We start from the raw sequence: 18856 nt of genomic DNA, 5'->3' as shown, positions 1-18856 counted from the left end.
GCTACTACAACTGACAACACAACTACAAGCACTCCTACAACCGAGAGCACAACCACAAGCGCTCCTGCAACCGAAAGCACAAACACAACTACAAGCGCTCCCCCAAGTGAGAGCACAACCACAACTACAAGCGCTCCTGCAACCGAGAGCACAACCACAACTACAAGCGCTCCTGCAACCGAGAGCACAACCACAACTACAAGCGCTCCTACAACCGAGAGCACAACCACAACTACAAGCGCTCCTACAACCGAGAGCACAACCACAAGTGCCCCTACAACTGAGAGCACAACTATAAGCACTCTCACAACTGAGACCACAACCACAAGTGCTAGTACAACTGAGAACACAACTACAAGCGCTCCTGCAACTGAGAGCACAACCACAACTAAAAGCACTCCTACAACTGAGAGCACAACCACAACTACAAGCGCTCCTACAACCAAAAGCACAACCACAAGCGCTCCCGCAATCGAGAGCACAACCACAACTACAAGCGCTCCTCCAAGTGAGAGCACAACCACAACTACAAGTGCTCCCACAACCGAGAGCACAACTACAATCACGCCTACAACCGAAAGCACAACTACAAGAGCTCCTATGACTGAAAACACAAACAAAACCACAATCGCTTCTCAAACTGAGAGCACAACTACAGGTGCTCCTGCAACCGAGAGAACAACAACTACAAGCGCTCCTACAACACCTTCAGTAGTGGCTGCAGCATTTAACTTGACCTTCAGCATGAATGATCCCTTTGTTGAAGCTCTATCCGATCCCAACTCTCCTGAGTTTAAAAACAAAGCTGCAAGTATCATTAACACGGTATGTTTTATTGGTGATGGAAATGATGAATAATTTACAAAACAATTTAATTTTTAAACAAAATAAATAAACAACTACCTGAAAAAATCCACTGGCATATGACAAGTTGAATATTTGTGTCTGTATCTGATTTACTCGTTTGCTTTAATAATACCAAGGTCTAAAAAGGACAGAACTAAACTGCCAATGCAGATGAGCTCAGGCTTTATGAAATGTCTATTAATTTTCAACTAATTATATTTTACAGCTTGAACCAATTTACAGAAAAACCTTTTCAAACTTCATCCGAATGAGAATTCTTGAATTTGGGTAGAAATAATATATTACTACACTACTTTGAACACTTTTTTCTTTACTGTAATGATTTATAGGTTCAACCTGTATTTAACTGTGATTGTGTTGTAGGAGAGGTTCTACTGTGGCAGACTCCATTCTTGAATTTAATAAAACTGCCAACACCCAAACTAACACCACAATTACAGATGTCCTTGTTAACGCAGCAAACACCACAGATTTAAACATTACTGCAGATTCTATACGTGTCAATCAGGTTCCTGGTCAGTATGCACTTTACAATAAATTGCTTTTTAGTAACATTCTGTACTTTTACACATTTTAATTTCACTTTAAATTCTCAACTTACAGTGGCAACAGACCCTCTTACAACTACAAGCGCTCCTACAACCGAGAGCACAACTACAACTAAGAACACAACTACAACTGACAGCTCCTCAACAACAAGCTCGTCCACAACCACAACCCCAGCTTTAAGCAGCCCTTCAACAACAATTCCTCCAATGAATCCAACTTTTTACTTGACCTTCAGTATCAAAGAAACTTTTGATGCAGCACTGGCCAACATTAACTCTCCACAGTTTGCAGCAAAATCTAAAAATATCCGTGGTCAGGTGTGTGTTTTATTGACAACGCATCTATTTACAATTTTGCCAGCTGATTCTCTTGCCAAAGAAGAATTTATAACAGTTTCAATATTAGCTCTCTGTTAAGAACTAATGTAGAATATGTTTTGATTTCTATAAATAAAGTCAGATAATATTTTAAAGTCAGATTTAATAGCTATACCAGAGGTCACACTTTATTACCTTTAACTATGTCTAGTATTAAATGTGAGAGACCAGTGTATCAGAATGTTTTACATTGCTGTAATAACGGATTTATTTCTACTTTCCTGCAGGTTGAACCGTTGCTCAGGAGATCCTTTACAAACTTCAAACAAATGGATATAGTCAAATTCAGGTATGAAGTAAAATATGGTCCTGAATATTTTTTTTCTGTTTATTTGATTACTGGTTGAATTTGAACCTGTATCTCTACATGTGTGTCTCCTCAGAAATGGATCTATTATTACAGAGAGCGACCTTTATATGAATTCTAGTGGCCCAAATGTTACTCTGGACCAGGTGAAATCCGTCTTCCTCAGTGGACTTTCCAGCTTTAACTTTACTGTTGATCCGAACTCCGTCAGTGTCACTCTTGGTCAGTATAACTGTACAGTGACTATCTGTGCTACTTATTATTTTAAAATACACCAAAATGCTTTACACAAATTAATTTTTGTGCTCTTAATTATATAATTATTATTTTGCAGGTAATTCCATGCCCCCAGCGATTGCAAGTTCACTTTCCATGATATTGATGTCTGTTCTAACACTTCTCCTATCAATGGCAATGCACTTCGAGCTCTAAACCTGATCTGAGAACATACACAATCACCCATATGTACGATTCACAGTCATTCTCAAGATAAAATGAAAATGTTATTTTTTTATGAACAAAATCATAAATCAAGAAATACTAATATATGAACTTTTAAAACTGGAGAGTTAATGAGGGTTGTAAGTGAAAATTTCTCCACATTCTAACAGTCCTACAAGGATTTTCTTTCACTTCTATGTAAATCTTTTGAATGCTTTTCTCCAAATATTAATACCATAATAATATATTAATAATTTTTAACAGTGCCTACCATATGCCCTTATTCAAGCTTATGTCTTGCTGCTCTAATATACAGATTTATTTGAATACATATTTCTGAGATTACGGTTTTCCAGCAATTTCTCAGAATTTAAATATCTGAGAAATCGCTGGAAAAAGTCATTTCAGAAAGTTATGGACCAATGTTCTTGTGGCTAAGTTACTAAGTTGAAAAGGAGAGTTAGCTCTAATCAGAGTTCTGGTGGTCCCATCTTTTTATTTTTATATATTTACACTGTTCTTGGGTTTATATCCTGTCCAGATCTATGGCCAAATAGAATTTGCTCATTGAGGTCAACATTAACACCATTGTGCATTTCTAGATCATGTCCAGTCAGTGGAATTTGCTACAAATTGACTGCAGTCAAGATCTACAGGCATCTCAATGTAATCAAAGAAAACATAATGCAACAACTCAGTGCCACAACTTTGGCCAAGGGTTTAAAACTTGTTTTGTTTCACTTTTTTCTGTGATGGAATATAGATTATATTTATTAATGGCGATGTAAATATACTTAATTCCAAATAAAATGTATATCACTACACTTTTGCACCTGCTGTTGTGTTATTTACTGTGATGGTAGATTTAGTGAAAAGAAAGAAGATTAAATTAAGGTAGTCCTCCTGGATACAGATCTGTATATAAGATACTGATATAAAACTGGACGTTTTGCAGTTACTTTTAATAATAATCTAATCATCAAAAAACTTCTGCAAATAAATGCAACACATTTGAAGGCCTGAAATCTGACTGTAGATTAGCATGACTATTGTGCTACAATCTTCCCTAGTATCTAGGAAGGGAAAGGGGGGTTTGATATTGGCCTATAGTTAGACAGCTGACAGGGGTCACGTTTAGCGTTTTTTGATTATGGGGTCGATAACTGCTAGCTTGAATGGTTTAGTTACAACCCCAATTACAAAAAGTTGGAACACTGTTTACAATGAAAAAAAAATTATGGATCCTTTCCAAATGTGCAAGATGCCTATTCCACAGGCACTAATGCTCTCGCAAATCATCCGACATGCAGGATTTTGAACTGAGCGCTGATAACAAACCAGATAGTCCCTCTCCTCTTTAGTCTGGAGGATGTGGTGTCCCTGGTTTCCAAAAAGAAATTAAAAAGAAATTAAAATTTCCATTTGTCTGACCACAATACAGGTTTCCACTTTGCCTCAGTACCTTATAAATGAGCTTTGGTCCAGAGAGGACGATGACATTTCTGGATCATGTTCACGCATGCCCTAATAATCTTGCCTCATAATCCTGCACCCTCATACCTCTCTGACTTGCTTCATATCTACACCTCTGATCTTCCTCAACTGTTTCTCTCACTGTACCTTCTGTCTGTTTTAGTCACTATGGGGTTTAGAGCATTTAGCTGGGCTTCTCCTCATCTCTGAAATTCTCTTCCACAATCAATATGAGAAAGTGACTGTCTGACCACTTTTAAATCGTGCCTCAAAACTCATCTTTTCTGTCTAATTTTAACAGTTAAAAAGCTGTTGTTTGTTTGATTTTATGATTTCACCCTACTGTATGGGGTCTTTGAGTGTTTTGAAAGGTGTCTTTTAATAAAACGTATTATTATTATTATTATTAACCAGCATTTGTTGATGACATGAACCCAGCCATTATGGATGCACAAGCCAGTGCACTCTTAGTGCCGGTCCCAAGCCCGGGTAAATGGGGAGGGTTGCATTAGGAAGCGCATCCAGCGTAAAAACGTGCCAAATCAAATATGCGGATCACAAATGAGAATTTCATACCGGCTCGGTCGAGGCCCGGGTTAACAACGACCGCCACAGGTATCGTTAGCCGACAGGGTACCGGTGGAAATTGGGCTACTGTTGGCCGAAGGAGGAGAAGGAGAGGAGGAAGACGTCTACAGAGACGGCAGGGAAAGGAGCAGTGTAGGAGAGTGGAGGTTCGGGTTGGTACTTTAAATGTTGGTACTATGACGGGTAAAGGGAGAGAGGGAGCTGATATGATGGAGAGGAGAAAGGTGGATATGCTGTGTGTTCAGGAGACCAAGTGGAAAGGGAGTAAGGCCAGGAACATTGGAGGTGGATTTAAACTGTTTTATCATGGTGTGGATGGAAAGAGAAATGGTGTAGGGGTGATTCTGAAGGAAGAGTACAGTAAGAGTGAAGTGGAGGTGAAGAGAGTTTCTGATAGGGTGATGATCGTGAAGGTGGAAGTTGAAGGGATGATGATAAATGTCATCAGTGCTTATGCTCCACAAGTTGGCTGTGAGATGGAGGAGAAGGAAAAATTCTGGAGTGAATTAGAAGAAGTGGTAGATGGTGTACCTAGGAAAGAACGATTGGTGATTGGGGCAGACTTTAATGGGCATGTAGGTGAAGGGAACAGAGGTGATGGGTAGGTATGGTGAACACTTATTTTAAGAAGAAGGAGGATCATAGGGTGACGTATAAGAGTGGAGGAAGGTGCACACAGGTGGACTATGTGCTATGCAGGAGATGCAACCTGAAGGAGATTGGAGACTGTAAGGTGTTGGCAGGGGACAGTGTAGCTAGACAGCATCGGATGGTGGTCTGTAGGATGGTTTTCGAGGCGAAGAAGAAGAGGAGGAGAGTGAGGACTGAAAGAAGAATAAGATGGTGGAAACTTAAGGAGGAAGAGTGTAGTGTGAGGTTCAGGGAAGATGACATGACAATTTTGATGACATGACAATTGCAGGGGGAGTGGTGGCTCCAGCGGTTAAGGCGCTGGGTTACCGATTGGAAGGTCGGGGGTTCAAGCCCCGGTATCGCCAAGCTGCCACTCTTGGGCCCTTGAGCAAGGCCCTTAACCCTCTATGCTCCAGGGGACCTTTACGAGGAAAATAAATCAAGGACCGCGACGTGGGGCCGCCTTCCCGCTCACCACCTGCAGGAGGGACCGTAAGGGACCGGTGCTGAGAGGATTGGGCAGCAGTCGACGGCTTGACACCCCGATCCCTGGACACGGAGAAGTGTCTGGGGAATCTGCTCAGACTGCTGCCCCCGCGACCCGAATTACGGATAAGCGGGAGAAGATGAATGAATGAATGACAATTGCATTCACAGACTATCGTTTCTGTAGGTGTTAATCAACCATGTTAATAAAAACTGTTTATTTTTAATAACACTTACTTTTTTCAGACTTTTGTTGCACCGTAAAACTTTTTTAAAGACGTATTTAAACATTTGATGTTTTCTGTGTTCTATTGTGAATAAAATATGGGTTTATAAAATTTGCAAAATCACTGTATTATGTTATGTAGTTTTTACACAGCGCCCCAACTGTTTTGGAACTAGGATTGTACACAAGAAAGAACGTACTATTTATTTATTTTTTGAAAGCTTTTGATTGCTTTATAAATGTATTCATATTCATGACATCATCGCTGCTATATTTAGATTGGTCTTAATGGTAATGTGGTGCTTTTATAAGTTAATTTCGCAACAATATTTAGTAAACCAAACCCTTTAGAATAACGTGTACATTCTAGTTATTGTTATGCTGTAAGTGGTAAAATGACAGGACACGCATCCAGGAAATAATTAGCTCTCGGACAGTATTGACATCATTGGTTTGGCAATGAATTGGTTATAAATCTTTTTTACCGGTTCTGTATTTCACACTGTGACTCTGTTACTGGACTGAAAACACTCTACATCTGCTGCCTGCACACACAGGTGAGGAATTACTTTATTATCTTCTCAATCGTGTAGAAGTACCAGACCAAAAGGTGATATATAGATTACATTCTGTGAATATTATATATTTATTGGTTATATTATTGTTTTATTTATATCATTAAATTCAAATGGGATAAATATCAATAATTAATACATGTTATAATAATCTTTACTTTCGTTAATGTTATTTGGTAAGTCTAAACAAGACATCTGGACTTTACTAAAAAGTTTGTTCTATTAATAAATGTTGAATAAATGTTGATTTTATATAGTTGACAGCACAATGGACTGGAAGGCGATACTGGCTGTTTCGGTTCTGATTGGTAAGTGTTCTCTTTCTCCTATAACTTCCTTATTACTTACTTTTTCAGTTTTAGCTCTTACTTTCAATATCCTCTTTAAATAAAACTGTTTTCTTACTCGCTCTTTCTTTTTCTCCTTCATCTGAATTCCATAGCTGGTTGATGTGTGTTACAGTACAGTGTCTCTACAGTGCTACAGAGATATCAGACAGTTATTTGATTTGTAGACTTCATTCTAATAATAATTTCTAACATATTAGTAATAGTAGCTCATAGTGGCCTACCTGGATAAATACATGAAATTGCTTTCCTGTTAATTTTCCAGTTGAGGCTATTATTATTATTATTATTATTATTATTATTATTATTTATATATTGAACATACTTTTATTTTCCATTACTATGCAATTGCAAAATATACTTTAACATACTGAAAACCGAAATATGATCATGACTTTTTGAGTTTGGGGTATGGTGTGCTTAACATCTGCCCGAGCAATAAATTGTGAAAGAGTATTATGGTTCCTATAGTAATCTTTTACAAAAGTTTACTAAAAAACTTCATACAGATTTCTCTACTATAAAACTAAAGTTGTACACAATAAAGTTAATTCAAGTTCATGTTTTCCCATATCATATGAAATCTATTGCTACTACATTAAAAATCATATTTCCACTAAACTATACTACAATTTTTAGATTTATATGAATTGCAGTTATACTCGGCCGCTCTTAACACGTCTGTGCGAAACATGTTTGTAAACTTTGTAAACGATTCCTCTGAGATCAGTAAAGCACAATGTTCTTTTTTTCCTTTTTTAATAATTTGCATATTTACACATCATTCTGTTTATTTGATGTTTATCTCTTTTATCTGACAGCCACTGGTGCGGCACACAATCTGAAAGCATTTAACTTGACCTTCAGCATGAATGAAACTTTTGTTAAAGCTCTAACCAACACCAGCTCTTCTGAGTTTGTAGGAAAAAATACAAGTATCCATGAAAAGGTAATTTTTTTTTTTTGCTGATGGATATTAATATTTTACTTTGTAATTTTATTTTTAAAACAAAATAAGTAACTTGCTGCCTGAATAATTGCACTGCCATATAAAACAATGTGAAGAACACAATGGTATAAATGTTCCACTTTCCATGCTCACATACTTCTCTGCCACACCTGACTTCTGAACACAGTGCAACTCCTTCTAACCTTGTCTATACTTCTCCATCAACATCCTCAAAGCAAATAATAACCTGTTGGTTAACAATACATTTGGTGTTCGTTGGTAACCCGGGCCTCGACCGATCCGGTATGAGTTTCTGATTCGTGAGCCGCATAATTAATGTCACGTTTTACGCTGGATTTCCTTCCTAACACAAACCACCCCATTTGTCCAGGCTTGGGACCGCCACTAAGAGTGCAATGGTTTGTGCAACCCTAATGTATTAAAGTGAAAAACACATAGTGGTATAAAAGGTGGCTTTCTGTGAAAAGTATATAAATCAGGAATGTCTAGTCTTATAAAGAAAAGGTCTGTGTGGGTGTGTTCGTTATAGCCAATCAGAAGCCATGACTCAGTTTACAGATAGCTACATTTTACTTCATTATACAGATGGAAGCAGGTGTGGTGTCTGTCAGTTTAGTAGGAAAACCAGTAGGTACACCAGCAACATTCTGGATTAAACTGGACATTCCTGAAATATGTGCTGGTCATGCATGATTCCCTCATGTCTTACTGTGAATCCTGTAAAATCCATTACATTTGCAATACAATAGGACAATTGAACACGGGGAAACATTTAAACATTTATAAATGTCTGTATATGACTCACTTATTAGCTTTATCAAGCCCTAGATCTATGCCAAGGAGGAGGTTCATGGATGTGGTGAGGAAAGACATGCAGGTAGTTGGTGTGAAAGAGGCAGATGTAGAGGACAGGGTGGTATGGAGACGGATGATCCGCTGTGGCGACCCCTAATGGGAGCAGCCGAAAGAAGAAGAAGAAGAAGAAGAAGCTCTAGATCTAAAAGAGACAGAAACAAACTGCTAATGTATATCAAGACAGTCTTCCATAAAACATCTACTCATTATCATCTAATTATATTTTTCAGATTGCACCAATTTACAGAGCAGCCACTGCGAACTTCATCCAGATGATAATTTGTAGTTTCAGGTGAGAATTCATATTTCAAGTCATCATAGTGAAAACATCATAATTCATACTTTACAGTTTTAACCTATGTTTAACTTTGTGTTTTAGGAACGGTTCTATTGTGACAGACTCCATTCTTGAATTTACTAATAATGCCACCATTCCAACTAACTCCACAATCAGAGAAATCCTTGTGAATGCAGCCAACATCTCAGACTTGAACATTATTACAGAGTCTATAAGTGTCACTGAAACGGCTGGTCAGTTTACACTTTCAAATACATTTCATTTAATAATGAAATATGTATGTTTGTTCTGTATGTGAACAAATTCTAATTACAATTTCACTTCTTAACTTACAGCAACATCCTGTCCAGCATCAGACATCGCTACAACCACAAACACACCTACACCTGAGAGCACAACTACAAACACACATACAACTGAGAGCACAACTACAACTGAGAGCACAACTACAAACACACCTACACCTGAGAGCACAACCACAAGCGCTTCTGCAATCGAAAGCACAAACACAACTACAAGCGTTCCTCCAAGTGAAAGCACAACCACAACTACAAGCACTCCTACAACCGAGAGCACAACCACAAGCGCTTCTCCAACCGAGAGCACAACCACAACTACAAGCCCTTCAACAAGCGAGAGCACAACCACAAGCACTCCTACAACTGAGAGGACAACTACAAGCGCTCCTGCAACCGAGAGCACAACAACAACTACAAGCGCTCCTGCAAATGAGAGCACAACTACAAGCGCTCCAACAACCGAGAGCACAACCACAAGCGCTCCAACAACCGAGAGCACAACCACAACTACAAGCACTCCAACAACCGAGAGCACAACCACAAGTGCTAATACAACGGAAAACATAACTACAAGCGCTCCTACAACCGAGAGCACAACAAAAAGCGCCACTACAACTGAGAGCACAATTATAAGCACTCTCACCACTGAGAGCACAACCACAAGTGCACCTGCAACCGAGAGCACAACCACAACTACAAGCTCAACAACAACCGAGAGCACAAACACAAGCGCTCCTACAACTGAGAGTACAACCACAAGAGCTAGTACAACTGAGAACACAACTACAAGTGCTCCTACAACTGAGAGCACAACCACAACTACAAGCGCTCCTTCAACCGAGAGCGCAACCACAACTACAAGCGCTCCTACAACCGAGAGCGCAACCACAACTACAAGCGGTCCTACAACCGAGAACACAACCACAACTACAAGCGCTCCTACAACTGAGAGCCCAACCACAAGTGCTACTACAACTGACAACACAACTACAAGCACTCCTACAACCGAGAGCACAACCACAAGCGCTCCTACAACTGAAAGCACAACCACAAGGGCTAGTACAACTGAGAACACAACTACAAGTGCTCCTGCAACTGAGAGCACAACCACAACTACAAGCACTCCTACAACTGAGAGCACAACCACAACTACAAGCGCTCCTGCAACTGAGAGCACAACCACAACTACAAGCACTCCTACAACTGAGAGCACAACCACAACTACAAGCACTCCTACAACTGAGAGCACAACCACAACTACAAGCGCTCCTTCAACCGAGAGCGCAACCACAACTACAAGCGCTCCTACAACCGAGAGCACAACCACAACTACAAGCGTTCCTACAACCGAGAGCACAAACACAACTACAAGCACTCCTCCAAGTGAGAGCACAACCACAACTACAAGCACTCCTACAACTGAGAGCACAACCACAAGTGCTACTACAACTGACAACACAACTACAAGCCCTTCAACAACCGAGAGCACAACCACAAGCACTCCTACAACTGAGAGCACAACTACAAGCGCTCCTGCAACCGAGAGCACAACAACAACTACAAGCGCTCCTGCAAATGAGAGCACAACTACAAGCGCTCCAACAACCGAGAGCACAACCACAAGCGCTCCAACAACTGAGAGCACAACCACAACTACAAGCACTCCAACAACCGAGAGCACAACTACAATCGCTCCTGCAACCGAGAGCACAATCACAACTACAAGCGCTCCTACAACCAAGAGCACAACCACAAGTGCTAATACAACTGAAAACATAACTACAAGCGCTCCTACAACCGAGAGCACAACCACAAGCGCCACTACAACTGAGAGCACAATTATAAGCACTCTCACCACTGAGAGCACAACCACAAGTGCACCTGCAACCGAGAGCACAACCACAACTACAAGCTCAACAACAACCGAGAGCACAACCACAAGCGCTCCTACAACTGAGAGCACAACCACAAAAGCTAGTACAACTGAGAACACAACTACAAGTGCTCCTGCAACTGAGAGCACAACCACAACTACAAGCACTCCTACAACTGAGAGCACAACCACAAGTGCTACTACAACTGACAACACAACTACAAGCCCTTCAACAACCGAGAGCACAACCACAAGCACTCCTACAATTGAGAGCACAACTACAAGCGCTCCTGCAACCGAGAGCACAACAACAACTACAAGCGCTCCTGCAAATGAGAGCACAACTACAAGCGCTCCAACAACCGAGAGCACAACCACAAGCGCTCCAACAACTGAGAGCACAACCACAACTACAAGCACTCCTACAACCAAGAGCACAACCACAAGTGCTAATACAACTGAAAACATAACTACAAGCGCTCCTACAACCGAGAGCACAACCACAAGCGCCACTACAACTGAGAGCACAATTATAAGCACTCTCACCACTGAGAGCACAACCACAAGTGCACCTGCAACCGAGAGCACAACCACAACTACAAGCTCAACAACAACCGAGAGCACAACCACAAGCGCTCCTACAACTGAGAGCACAACCACAAGAGCTAGTACAACTGAGAACACAACTACAAGTGCTCCTGCAACTGAGAGCACAACCACAACTACAAGCACTCCTGCAACTGAGAGCACAACCACAACTACAAGCACTCCTACAACTGAGAGCACAACCACAACTACAAGCGCTCCTACAACCGAGAGCGCAACCACAACTACAAGCACTCCTACAACCGAGAACACAACCACAACTACAAGCACTCCTACAACTGAGAGCACAACCACAACTACAAGTGCTCCTACAACTGAGAACATAACCACAACTATTAACCCTTCAACAACCGAGAGCACAACCACAAGCACTCTCACAACTGAGAGCACAACTAAAAATGCTCCTGCAACCGAGAGCATGACCACAACTACAAGCCCTTCAACAACCCAGAGCACAACCACAAGTGCTCCTACAACTGAGAGCACAACTACAAGCGCTCCTGCAACTGAAAGCCCAACTACAACTGCTCCTGCAACCGAGAGCACAACCACAACTACAAGCGCTACTGCAACTGAGAGCACAACTACAAGCGCTCCAACAACCAAGAGCACAACCACAACTACAAGCGCTCCAACAACCGAGACCACAACCACAACTACAAGTGCTCCAACAACCGAGAGCACAACCACAACTAAAAGCACTCCAACAACCGGGAGCACAACTACAATTGCTTCTGCAACCGAGAGCACAATCACAACTACAAGCCCTTCAACAATCGAGAGCACAACCACAAGCACCCCTACAACTGAGCGCACAACTATAAGCACTCTCACAACTGAGAGCACAACCGCAAGTGCTCCTGCAACCGAGAGCACAACCGCAAGTGCTCCTGCAACCGAGAGCACAACCGCAAGTGCTCCTGCAACCGAGAGCACAACCGCAAGTGCTCCTGCAACCGAGAGCACAACCGCAAGTGCTCCTGCAACCGAGAGCACAACCGCAAGTGCTCCTGCAACCGAGAGCACAACCGCAAGTGCTCCTGCAACCGAGAGCACAACCGCAAGTGCTCCTGCAACCAAAAGCACAATCTCAACTACAAGCGCTCCTACAACTGAGAGCACAACCACAACTACAAGTGCTCCTACAACCGAGAACACAACCACAACTACAAGCCCTTTAACATTCGAGAGCACAACCACAAGCACCCCTACAACTGAGCGCACAACTATAAGCATTCTCACAAGGGAGAGCACAACCGCAAGTGCTCCTGCAACCGAGAGCACAACCACAACTACAAGCTCTCCAACAACCGAGAGCACAACCACAAGCGCTCCTACAACTGAGAGCACAACCACAAGTGCTAATACAACTGAGAACACAACTACAAGCACTCCTACAACTGAGAGCACAACCACAAGCGCTTCTGCAATCGAAAGCACAAACACAACTACAAGCGTTCCTCCAAGTGAAAGCACAACCACAACTACAAGCACTCCTACAACCGAGAGCACAACCACAAGCGCTTCTCCAACCGAGAGCACAACCACAACTACAAGCCCTTCAACAAGCAAGAGCACAACCACAAGCACTCCTACAACTGAGAGGACAACTACAAGCGCTCCTGCAACCGAGAGCACAACAACAACTACAAGCGCTCCTGCAAATGAGAGCACAACTACAAGCGCTCCAACAACCGAGAGCACAACCACAAGCGCTCCAACAACCGAGAGCACAACCACAACTACAAGCACTCCAACAACCGAGAGCACAACCACAAGTGCTAATACAACGGAAAACATAACTACAAGCGCTCCTACAACCGAGAGCACAACAAAAAGCGCCACTACAACTGAGAGCACAATTATAAGCACTCTCACCACTGAGAGCACAACCACAACTACAAGCTCAACAACAACCGAGAGCACAAACACAAGCGCTCCTACAACTGAGAGTACAACCACAAGAGCTAGTACAACTGAGAACACAACTACAAGTGCTCCTGCAACTGAGAGCACAACCACAACTACAAGCACTCCTACAACTGAGAGCACAACCACAACTACAAGCGCTCCTTCAACCGAGAGCGCAACCACAACTACAAGCGCTCCTACAACCGAGAGCGCAACCACAACTACAAGCGGTCCTACAACCGAGAACACAACCACAACTACAAGCGCTCCTACAACTGAGAGCCCAACCACAAGTGCTACTACAACTGACAACACAACTACAAGCACTCCTACAACCGAGAGCACAACCACAAGCGCTCCTACAACTGAAAGCACAACCACAAGGGCTAGTACAACTGAGAACACAACTACAAGTGCTCCTGCAACTGAGAGCACAACCACAACTACAAGCACTCCTACAACTGAGAGCACAACCACAACTACAAGTGCTCCTGCAACTGAGAGCACAAACACAACTACAAGCACTCCTACAACTGAGAGCACAACCACAACTACAAGCACTCCTACAACTGAGAGCACAACCACAACTACAAGCGCTCCTTCAACCGAGAGCGCAACCACAACTACAAGCGCTCCTACAACCGAGAGCACAACCACAACTACAAGCGTTCCTACAACCGAGAGCACAAACACAACTACAAGCACTCCTCCAAGTGAGAGCACAACCACAACTACAAGCACTCCTACAACTGAGAGCACAACCACAAGTGCTACTACAACTGACAACACAACTACAAGCCCTTCAACAACCGAGAGCACAACCACAAGCACTCCTACAACTGAGAGCACAACTACAAGCGCTCCTGCAACCGAGAGCACAACAACAACTACAAGCGCTCCTGCAAATGAGAGCACAACTACAAGCGCTCCAACAACCGAGAGCACAACCACAAGCGCTCCAACAACTGAGAGCACAACCACAACTACAAGCACTCCAACAACCGAGAGCACAACTACAATCGCTCCTGCAACCGAGAGCACAATCACAACTACAAGCGCTCCTACAACCAAGAGCACAACCACAAGTGCTAATACAACTGAAAACATAACTACAAGCGCTCCTACAACCGAGAGCACAACCACAAGCGCCACTACAACTGAGAGCACAATTATAAGCACTCTCACCACTGAGAGCACAACCACAAGTGCACCTGCAACCGAGAGCACAACCACAACTACAAGCTCAACAACAACCGAGAGCACAACCACAAGCGCTCCTACAACTGAGAGCACAACCACAAAAGCTAGTACAACTGAGAACACAACTACAAGTGCTCCTGCAACTGAGAGCACAACCACAACTACAAGCACTCCTACAACTGAGAGCACAACCACAACTACAAGTGCTCCTGCAACTGAGAGCACAACCACAACTACAAGCACTCCTACAACTGAGAGCACAACCACAACTACAAGCGCTCCTTCAACCGAGAGCGCAACCACAACTACAAGCGCTCCTACAACCGAGAGCACAACCACAACTACAAGCGTTCCTACAACCGAGAGCACAAACACAACTACAAGCACTCCTCCAAGTGAGAGCACAACCACAACTACAAGCACTCCTACAACTGAGAGCACAACCACAAGTGCTACTACAACTGACAACACAACTACAAGCCCTTCAACAACCGAGAGCACAACCACAAGCACTCCTACAACTGAGAGCACAACTACAAGCGCTCCTGCAACCGAGAGCACAACAACAACTACAAGCGCTCCTGCAAATGAGAGCACAACTACAAGCGCTCCAACAACCGAGAGCACAACCACAAGCGCTCCAACAACTGAGAGCACAACCACAACTACAAGCACTCCTACAACCAAGAGCACAACCACAAGTGCTAATACAACTGAAAACATAACTACAAGCGCTCCTACAACCGAGAGCACAACCACAAGCGCCACTACACCTGAGAGCACAATTATAAGCACTCTCACCACTGAGAGCACAACCACAAGTGCACCTGCAACCGAGAGCACAACCACAACTACAAGCTCAACAACAACCGAGAGCACAACCACAAGCGCTCCTACAACTGAGAGCACAACCACAAGAGCTAGTACAACTGAGAACACAACTACAAGTGCTCCTGCAACTGAGAGCACAACCACAACTACAAGCACTCCTACAACTGAGAGCACAACCACAACTACAAGCGCTCCTACAACCGAGAGCGCAACCACAACTACAAGCGCTCCTACAACCGAGAACACAACCACAACTACAAGCACTCCTACAACTGAGAGCACAACCACAACTACAAGTGCTCCTACAACTGAGAACATAACCACAACTATTAACCCTTCAACAACCGAGAGCACAACCACAAGCACTCTCACAACTGAGAGCACAACTAAAAATGCTCCTGCAACCGAGAGCATGACCACAACTACAAGCCCTTCAACAACCCAGAGCACAACCACAAGCGCTCCTGCAACTGAAAGCCCAACTACAACTGCTCCTGCAACCGAGAGCACAACCACAACTACAAGCGCTACTGCAACTGAAAGCACAACTACAAGCGCTCCAACAACCAAGAGCACAACCACAACTACAAGCGCTCCAACAACCGAGACCACAACCACAACTACAAGTGCTCCAACAACCGAGAGCACAACCACAACTAAAAGCACTCCAACAACCGAGAACACAACTACAATTGCTTCTGCAACCGAGAGCACAATCACAACTACAAGCGCTCCTACAACCGAGAGCACAACCAGAACTACAAGCGCTCCTCCAAGTGAGAGCACAACCACAAATACAAGTGCTCCTACAACTGAGAGCACAACCACAACTACAAGCCCTTCAACAATCGAGAGCACAACCACAAGCACCCCTACAACTGAGCGCACAACTATAAGCACTCTCACAACTGAGAGCACAACCGCAAGCGCTCCTGCAACCGAGAGCACAACCGCAAGCGCTCCTGCAACCGAGAGCACAACCGCAAGCGCTCCTGCAACCGAGAGCACAACCGCAAGCGCTCCTGCAACCGAGAGCACAACCGCAAGCGCTCCTGCAACCGAGAGCACAACCGCAAGCGCTCCTGCAACCGAGAGCACAACCGCAAGCGCTCCTGCAACTGAAAGCACAACCGCAAACGCTCCTGCAACCGAGAGCACAACCACAAGCGCTCCTACAACTGAGAACACAACTCCAAGCGCTACTACAAATGAGAACACAACTACAAGCACTTCTACAACTGAGAGCAAAACCACAAGCGCTCCTGCAACCAAAAGCACAATCTCAACTACAAGCGCTCCTACAACTGAGAGCACAACCACAACTACAAGTGCTCCTACAACCGAGAACACAACCACAACTACAAGCCCTTTAACATTCGAGAGCACAACCACAAGCACCCCTACAACTGAGCGCACAACTATAAGCATTCTCACAAGGGAGAGCACAACCGCAAGTGCTCCTGCAACCGAGAGCACAACCACAACTACAAGCTCTCCAACAACCGAGAGCACAACCACAAGCGCTCCTACAACTGAGAGCACAACCACAAGTGCTAATACAACTGAGAACACAACTACAAGCACTCCTACAACTGAGAGCACAACCACAAGCGCTTCTGCAATCGAAAGCACAAACACAACTACAAGCGTTCCTCCAAGTGAAAGCACAACCACAACTACAAGCACTCCTACAACCGAGAGCACAACCACAAGCGCTTCTCCAACCGAGAGCACAACCACAACTACAAGCCCTTCAACAAGCGAGAGCACAACCACAAGCACTCCTACAACTGAGAGCACAACTACAAGCGCTCCTGCAACCGAGAGCACAACAACAACTACAAGCGCTCCTGCAAATGAGAGCACAACTACAAGCGCTCCAACAACCGAGAGCACAACCACAAGCGCTCCAACAACCGAGAGCACAACCACAACTACAAGCACTCCAACAACCGAGAGCACAACCACAAGTGCTAATACAACGGAAAACATAACTACAAGCGCTCCTACAACCAAGAGCACATCCACAAGCGCCACTACAACTGAGAGCACAATTATAAGCACTCTCACCACTGAGAGCACAACCACAAGTGCACCTGCAACCGAGAGCACAACCACAACTACAAGCTCAACAACAACCGAGAGCACAAACACAAGCGCTCCTACAACTGAGAGCACAACCACAAGAGCTAGTACAAGTGAGAACACAACTACAAGTGCTCCTGCAACTGAGAGCACAACCACAACTACAAGCACTCCTACAACTAAGAGCACAACCACAACTACAAGCGCTCCTTCAACCGAGAGCGCAACCACAACTACAAGCGCTCCTACAACCGAGAGCGCAACCACAACTACAAGCGGTCCTACAACCGAGAACACAACCACAACTACAAGCGTTCCTACAACCGAGAGCACAAACACAACTACAAGCGCTCCTCCAAGTGAGAGCACAACCACAACTACAAGCACTCCTACAACTAAGAGCCCAACCACAAGTGCTACTACAACTGACAACACAACTACAAGCACTCCTACAACCGAGAGCACAACCACAAGCGCCACTACAACTGAGAGCACAACCACAAGGGCTAGTACAACTGAGAACACAACTACAAGTGCTCCTGCAACTGAGAGCACAACCACAACTACAAGCACTCCTACAACTGAGAGCACAACCACAACTACAAGTGCTCCTGCAACTGAGAGCACAACCACAACTACAAGCACTCCTACAACTGAGAGCACAACCACAACTACAAGCGCTCCTTCAACCGAGAGCGCAACCACAACTACAAGCGCTCCTACAACCGAGAGCACAACCACAACTACAAGCGTTCCTACAACCGAGAGCACAAACACAACTACAAGCACTCCTACAACCGAAAGCACAAACACAACTACAAGCGCTCCTCCAAGTGAGAGCACAACCACAACTACAAGCACTCCTACAACTGAGAGCACAACCACGAGTGCTACTACAGCTGACAACACAACTACAAGCACTCCTACAACCGAGAGCACCACCACAAGCGCTCCTACAACTGAGAGCACAACCACAAGAGCTAGTACAACTGAGAACACAACTACAAGTGCTCCTGCAACTGAGAGCACAACCACAACTACAAGCACTCCTACAACTGA

The 18856-nt window shown here is 43.9% G+C and overlaps 2 protein-coding genes and 1 long non-coding RNA gene across 3 annotated transcripts in view; all 3 read left to right on the top strand.

Annotated features, from left to right (window-relative positions):
• Positions 1 to 45: 45 nt before the first annotated feature.
• LOC310721583 (uncharacterized protein) overlaps positions 46 to 18856 on the top strand; it is an 86927-nt gene continuing 68116 nt past the window's right edge. The window contains exons 1-2 of the mRNA XM_083533374.1: positions 46 to 366; positions 700 to 825. Of these exons, the coding sequence (XP_083389500.1) occupies positions 745 to 825 (81 nt within the window). The 5' untranslated portion in view covers positions 46 to 366; positions 700 to 744. The remainder of the gene's footprint in view (positions 367 to 699; positions 826 to 18856) is intronic.
• Positions 1493 to 3365, top strand: LOC310721587 (uncharacterized protein). The gene is made up of 4 exons (XM_083533378.1): positions 1493 to 1733; positions 2021 to 2082; positions 2177 to 2322; positions 2435 to 3365. Exons 1-4 carry the CDS (start codon positions 1623 to 1625, stop codon positions 2530 to 2532), a joined length of 417 nt encoding a protein of 138 aa, XP_083389504.1. The 5' UTR covers positions 1493 to 1622; the 3' UTR covers positions 2533 to 3365.
• On the top strand, positions 6440 to 7788 carry LOC310721500. The gene is made up of 3 exons (XR_014532080.1): positions 6440 to 6504; positions 6787 to 6830; positions 7691 to 7788. It is a non-coding gene; the product is annotated as an uncharacterized lncRNA (long non-coding RNA).

Source organism: Silurus aristotelis, assembly GCF_946808225.1.
Source record: "Silurus aristotelis genome assembly, chromosome: 27".
NCBI classification, from domain to species: domain Eukaryota; kingdom Metazoa; phylum Chordata; class Actinopteri; order Siluriformes; family Siluridae; genus Silurus; species Silurus aristotelis.
The sequence above is the reverse complement of the archived record's forward strand: the minus strand, read 5'-3'. Positions and strand labels throughout refer to the sequence as shown.